We start from the raw sequence: 6,737 nt of genomic DNA on the forward strand, positions 1-6,737 counted from the left end.
CTACATAACAGGTCCCTTTTCTCCACATCCTCTTCAGCACTTACTAATTTCTTGTGGGGTTTTTTGGTAATAGCCATTCTAATAGGTGTGAGGTCATATTTCATTCTGGTTTTAAATTGCATTTCCCTGATGATTAGTGATACTGAGCACCTTTTCATGTACCTGTTGGCCATTTGGATGTCTTCATTGGAAAAATATCTATTCATTTCCTCTATTTTTAAATCAGATTGGTGTTTTTTGCCACTTATCTGCAGAAGTTTTGTATATATTTTGGATATTTATCCCCAGTTATTTTTTTTTTTAGCAATTCAATTATGGTAGGATACCTGGATTATTTCTAATTTTTTGCTATTATAAATAATACTGCAATGATCATCTTTGCAAGTAACTATATTTCTTTCTTTTTTTTAAGATTTTGTTTTTAAGTAATCTCTACACCTAATGTGGGGTTCGAACTTACAACACCAAGATCAAGAGTCACATACTCTACCGACTGAGCTAGTCTGGTGCCCCATTAACTATATTTAAGTTTCTGGTGTATTTATTGGGATTGTCATAGAAAGAAAATCATTTTATCAAATAGTAAGCATTTTAAAGCTCCTATTATATAATTCTCAAGCGCCTTCCTGAGAAGCTGTACCTGTTTGCTCTCTCACCAATAGTAAGTTATTTTTAAGGGAAGATTACCAACCCATTGTCCTTCTCAATTTATCATTTTTAATTTTGCAGAGAGAATTTTATTTCTTTTAAGATTTTATTTATTTATTTGAGAGAGAGAGAGATTGAGAGCAAGAATGAGGGTGGAGTGAGGGGCAGAGGGAGAAGCAGACTCCCCACTGAGCAGGGAGCCTGATGTGGGGGGGCTTGATCCCAGACTCAGCCCCCACTGAGAACCCCACAGAGAGAATTTTAAATAAGAGGCATTATAGGAGCACCTGGTTACTCAGTTGGTTAAGTGTCTGACTCTTGATTTCAGCTCAGGTCATGATCTCAGGGTTGTGGGATTGAGCCTTGCGTCAGGGCACACTCAGTACAGAGTCTGCTTGAGTTGAGATTCTCTCTCTCTGCCTATGCCCTTCCCCACCACTCGGGCGCGCACGCACACTCACTCTCTCTTTAAATAAGTAAATAAATAAAATCTTTAAATAAGAGGCATTATAATTATAAGAAGAATGAAAGTCTTTTGGGCAGAAGGGGAAATATTGAAATAATCACAGAGAAAAGTTGAGGGGAAGTGCTGCAGAGTAAAGGAAGGCTTCAGTTATATTTCCACGTGTAACATGAAACAGCTTGGGGCAATGGAAAGAACATGGGGAGTGGGAAAAACTGTGTCCAACTCTGAGACCTCTGAGGAACAGACAATCCCTGAAGTCCCCTCCAGCCCCACATTCCATAATTGTCTCTAAGATACATAGGAAGACAGTGGAAATGGAGTCCTTAAGTGGTTTACTAGTCTTCTCAAATGATAACAGACTTTGAATAGAGCCTGTTCATATTTACTTCCTTTTCTGTCTAAAATTAAGCCCCAAACCCCAGCCTCATCCTTCTGTCCATTCACCTCCTTATAGTCATTCACACTCCATTGGCCTCACCTCCTCTGAGGGGCCACTACCCAGACTGCGGGATCCATCTTATCAAATTCCTCTCAGGAATGAGACTTCGCCCTCTGGGGTTTCATGAAATGGAGGTTTGAGATTGTTTCTTTGCCAGCACTTGAGCAATTGACAAGCTTAGCAGCGTCTCTGCTTCCCTAGAATCGGTGATAAGATTGTAAGGAAAGCAGTCTCAGAGTGCTGCATTTGTTTTCCATCAGGCAAGGGCTGGCTGCATTCAGTGTGTAAAGATTAGCTGCTGGAGGAGAGTATGGCAAATGAAGCAAAAAGCAACCAGGAGACTAAAAAGTCATTTGAATAAGCTTATGTCATGAGGTCTTTGCTGTAGCAACTCTCTATGTTTCTTTCAGGTGGCCTTAATTTGAACCCCTTAAAGTTTCTGGTTTTTGACTGGAACTGGAGAGATCAGAAGTTGAGGAGAATGATGGACATTCCCGAGGTACCGTGTAACCAGCAATTGCCTTTAATCTTTTTTCTTCAACTTGAACTTGAGTTCAAACACAGTAATAAAGTCTTTGACAAGGGGAGCCAGCACATTCTGGCCATTGAAATGATTTCTATCTTTTAACTCTGAAGTTACTGCAATTATAGAGTCCATCTCACCCCCTTAGAGCTAACTATATCCTTTCCATGTGTTTTATAGGAATCAGCTTTGTTTCTCCATTACATGACCAATGGCCTCTGCCCCACTGGGGACCACATCTATACTGTACCTTTGAGAAACAGGAGGATCTGGAGGACTTGGCACATTTTTGTGTGCCTTGCTTTAGAGACAATAGTCATCTTTGTCTTTCATCCTTACAAATGCATGAGGAAGTAGGGGCACAAACTTGCCGCATGGCCTGCATCTCCCATACCCAAAAAGTCGTTTAATATAGAAGGCTATTTTGTTTTTGTTTTTGTGGGGAAATTATTTTGATGTCTCGGTGGATTAAAACTGATTGAATGCCTTTGTGGCCACAGCAGCAGCTCATTCTATATTTATGAAAGTAATCCATTATCATCAAAATGTGAAAAATTGATTTGCCACCTACTGTGTATCATGGGGCTAATTTTTCAATCTAGCCCAATGTTTAGAAGTATCTGTTGGAGAGAAAAAGGTTTATCCAATAATAAAAATGGCTGCCAGTCACCAGCCTAATTAATTATGGCAGTAACTATCAAAGATATTTGGAATTAATCCTCCAAACATGATGAATAAATTAATTTACCACATAAAACTATATCCCCAGAATGACCAACCTGATTAATGATTGTTCCGTGAGTTAAATCAGACATCAGTACAGGTTAAAAGACAATTTTTTCAGTTTCTCACACACACACACACACACACACACACACACACACACACACACCTGTGTCCTGAACTGATTGGTTTTTAAAAACCAGACTATGGACTATGAGAAACAAACTGAGGGCTTCAGAGGGGAGGGGGTGGGGGAATGGGATAGGCTGGTGATGGGTAGTAAGGAGGGCACGTATTGCATGGTGCACTGGGTGTTATACGCAACTAATGAATCATTGAACTTTACATCAAAAACCAGGGATATACTGTATGGTGACTAACATAATATAATAAAAAATATTATTATAAAAAATAAATAAAAAATAAATAAAAAATAAAAACCAGTTCAACAAATTTGATGTTAGGCACATAAGTCCATATTTGATTATTTCAGTTATAATGTGAAATCTGAGTAATCCACTGTAAGTTTTCTAATTATAATAATGAGAAATTGTGTCAAAGAAAAAACCTTCTCATCCAGTTGTTTGTATTATGTTGATGTCATCATTATCAGCTGTCCTATATTGAAATACATGTGCAATCTAGCCATACTTTGGGTATTTTCAAACACCTTTGTATAAGATTTTTTTACGAGATTTTATTTTGAATGGTTACAAAAGGGCCCTTTAATGAAACAGATGTTTTTATTTAGTACCTCTTCCTTTACTTAAGTAAATATTTCAATTCTGAATAAAACACAAGTTAGGATTTTTGCTCTCCCTGATTCTGGTCATAACAGCTACACAAATACCAGGAAGTCCAGATGGTTGAATTTACTTACCAAGACCATCTTTTCTTGATCTTAACCTTTTCTTTTTTTTTCTTTTCCTTTTCTTTCATTTAGATTAGAAAGGAGGTTTTTGAACTTCTGGAAATGGGAGTCCTCAGTCTGTGCAAGTCTGAATCTTTGAAGCTGGGCCTTTTCTAAGTCTGGGTCCTAATGAAAATTCCGGTTTTTATGGTGGGATTTGCATCTCATTTAATAGCTCTGGAATATTGCAAGGACTCAGTAAATATCAGCTATTGTTTAATTATGTTAATTGCATCACCAGATGAATCACTAGAAATTTTTGGTGGAGATTCTTTGACAAAAATGAAGCTGTCTTTTGCCAACTTCTCTGTATAATAAAGTATCAACAGCTTGTGTATGATTTTTGCTGAGCAGACTGAATTTTTCTTTCACCAACTGGCCTCTGATATTACTTTACAGAAGGGAAAGAGCATCTGGACAACCTTAGCCAAGCCACCTCCCTCTCTGAGCCTCGGTTTCGGCAGCTGCAAAATGGGAATGGTATCTCCTAGGATTGTTGAGGCTTCCATGTGACGATATCATGGAACAGACTTCTAAACTGAAGCCTGGTCCCAGTGTGAAGGGTGTAGTGGTAGTGATAGAAAGAGTTGCAGGTGTATATGGCACTTTGCAAATATATGAAAGATAACAATATAACTACAACTATCTTAATTATTCTGTACCTTTTTATCTTAAAATAATCTCGCATTTACAGAAAATGTCTGGAAATGCCTAGGGAAGCTGTTTATACAGCGTTAGAGAGAAATGAAAGCAAGGACTTAAAAAATTACTCTCTGAAATTTCTCATGATACCACCATATAACAACTGCTGGCAAATTGTCATATCCATATCAATCTAGAACTGTGGGTCTTCAACCAGGGCCAATTTTGCCCCACAGGGGCCATTTGCTGTGTCTCGAGACATATTTGGTTGTCACAAGTGGAAGGATACTACTTGCATCCAGTGGGGAGTTGTGACTGGCAATTATTCAGTAGGTAGCATTCTTTAGCCAAGGATACCGCTCAACATTCTGCCATCCTACAGGACAGACCCCACAATAAAAAAGTATCTGGCCCAAAATACTAATCAGTAGTACTGAGGTTAAGGAAAACCAGTTCTAGAAGCTTGAAAAGCAGACTATATGAAGTATATCTATATGTTTGAAGTAGGTTTATTTAGAAGACAAATATGTAATTATAAAAGTATCTGTAAAGTGAGATCTGGCCATCTCAGGAATGTATTCACCTAATACCTGTGATGGTTAATTTTATGTCAACTTGACTGGGCCAGGGGTTGCCCAGATAGTTGAGCAATTATTATTCTGCGTGGTTTTTTGTGAGGATGTTTTTGGATGAGGTTAACATTTACATGGGTGGGCTCGAGTAAAGCAGATTGCCCTCCCTAATGTGGGTGGGCCTCATCCTGTCTGTTGAAAGCCTAAATAGAACAAAAGGTTGACACTGCCCACCCCCCACGCACCCTCCACAAACCACTCCCCCCCGCCAAATAAGTGAGAATTCTGATTCCAACTGAAACATTGGCTCTTCCTGTCTGATAGCCTTCATACTGGGACCTCAGCTCTTCCTGATTTTACAGCGCGTTTTGGCCTTTAGACTCAAACCGAGACATCAGCTCTGCAGATTTTGGACTTGCCAGCCTCCTCCATAACCACGTGAGCCGATTCCTTCTAATAAAAATCTCTTTACATACCTCCAATTAATTTTGTTTCTCTGGAGAACCTTGACTAATATACTAAATGAAAGTTCCTTCTACTTTGAGATTTTGGTTAGTTTGGTTTTGTTGTTTTATAAAAAGCCTAAGAAATTATGTCCTTACAGATTTGTTACTATAATGACCCTTTTGCTAGGTGTTATCTGTGTAGTATAATCCCACCCAATGTTGGACCAAGTTCCTAGGCGGCCTGATTATTTTGTACCCAACCACGCGCATATAATCTAATCTTATACACTGTTGCTGCATTTTAAAACACAAGTTCTTGACCATGTTTATTTAGTAAAACAAATAGTAGATGTGAATTAGAAGGGTTCGCTGCCATCTTCTCACACAAGGCTGATACCAGCAGCTATACTTGTCATAGTCTCCAAGCCAGATTCAAGTGATATGCTGAAAATTTCCCCCTCGTATTTGCTTTTCCTAGTTTTGCAAGTGGAAAACTTTGACTCTGAGTTGGATACCATCTAGTGTAAGTATTTGCATTTATTTTTATGCTTTTAAGCTAGGTACACCTGCCAAAGTCATTGCCTTCTTTAATATAAAAATAGTCCAGGGGCATCTGGGTGGCTCCATCAGTTAAGCATCTGACTCTTGATTTTGGCCAGGTCATGATCTCAGGGTTATGATATCGAGCTCTGCATCAGGCTCCACGCTGTGTTTGGAACCCACTTAAGATTCTCTGTCTCCCTCTCTTTCTGCCCCTCCCTTAAAAAAAATAAAATGAAATAAAAATAAAAATATTCCAGCATGGCTTCTCTGCCTAATGTTAAAAAAAAAAAAGGAAGATTAGAAACTTGCCTATTTTTTTAAATCCTAAGTCTATATCTTAAATACATTGTAAAGAAAAGGTAATTATTAACAGCCTAATGAAATGTTAGGGAATTTCTGATAAATGAGAAAAAACCCAAACCAAACTAATAATACCATATTGCAATATTGAACATTTAATCGATTATCTATCTTCCCGTCCTTTCTCTTGCCTCATTTGAGCAACTCCAAAGCACATGCTTGGAAAAAGTTTAGGAGGAGGTGTTTTTAATGTGCATTTTCTACCAGAGTCTCTCTTATGGGTGAAAAAATTGGCAGCTGCTGAGATTAGACATCTGTGTTCCACAATCCCTGTTTGCTTCCCTCTTCCTCATTATCACAAGTAGCAAAGTTAGTTGTAATGTGAGAGCATTCTTCCAACTCAATTTATATTTACGTTAGAAGCTGCCGCATTTGGAAAAAAGCTGATAGCTCTTTTATTTTTTGTATTAATCTCCAAGGCTTTAGGCAAGTTCTCAAAGATAAATCCATTTTCCCCCTTTCAGG

The 6,737-nt window shown here is 38.3% G+C and overlaps 1 protein-coding gene across 3 annotated transcripts in view; it reads left to right on the plus strand.

The window, feature by feature from the left end:
- The window catches only part of CMSS1 (cms1 ribosomal small subunit homolog), a 392,506-nt gene extending 388,457 nt beyond the window's left edge, over window positions 1-4,049 (plus strand). For all 3 annotated transcript variants that reach the window (XM_040621148.1, XM_040621146.1, XM_040621149.1), the window contains 2 exons: window positions 1,964-2,052; window positions 3,743-4,049. In XM_040621148.1, the coding sequence (XP_040477082.1) occupies window positions 1,964-2,052; window positions 3,743-3,826 (173 nt within the window). In that variant the 3' untranslated portion in view covers window positions 3,827-4,049. The remainder of the gene's footprint in view (window positions 1-1,963; window positions 2,053-3,742) is intronic.
- The last annotated feature ends 2,688 nt before the right edge of the window (window positions 4,050-6,737 follow it).

The sequence above is a fragment of the Ursus maritimus genome, unplaced genomic scaffold, assembly GCF_017311325.1.
Source record: "Ursus maritimus isolate PB19 unplaced genomic scaffold, ASM1731132v1 scaffold_4, whole genome shotgun sequence".
In the NCBI taxonomy this organism is placed as follows: Eukaryota; Metazoa; Chordata; class Mammalia; order Carnivora; family Ursidae; genus Ursus; species Ursus maritimus.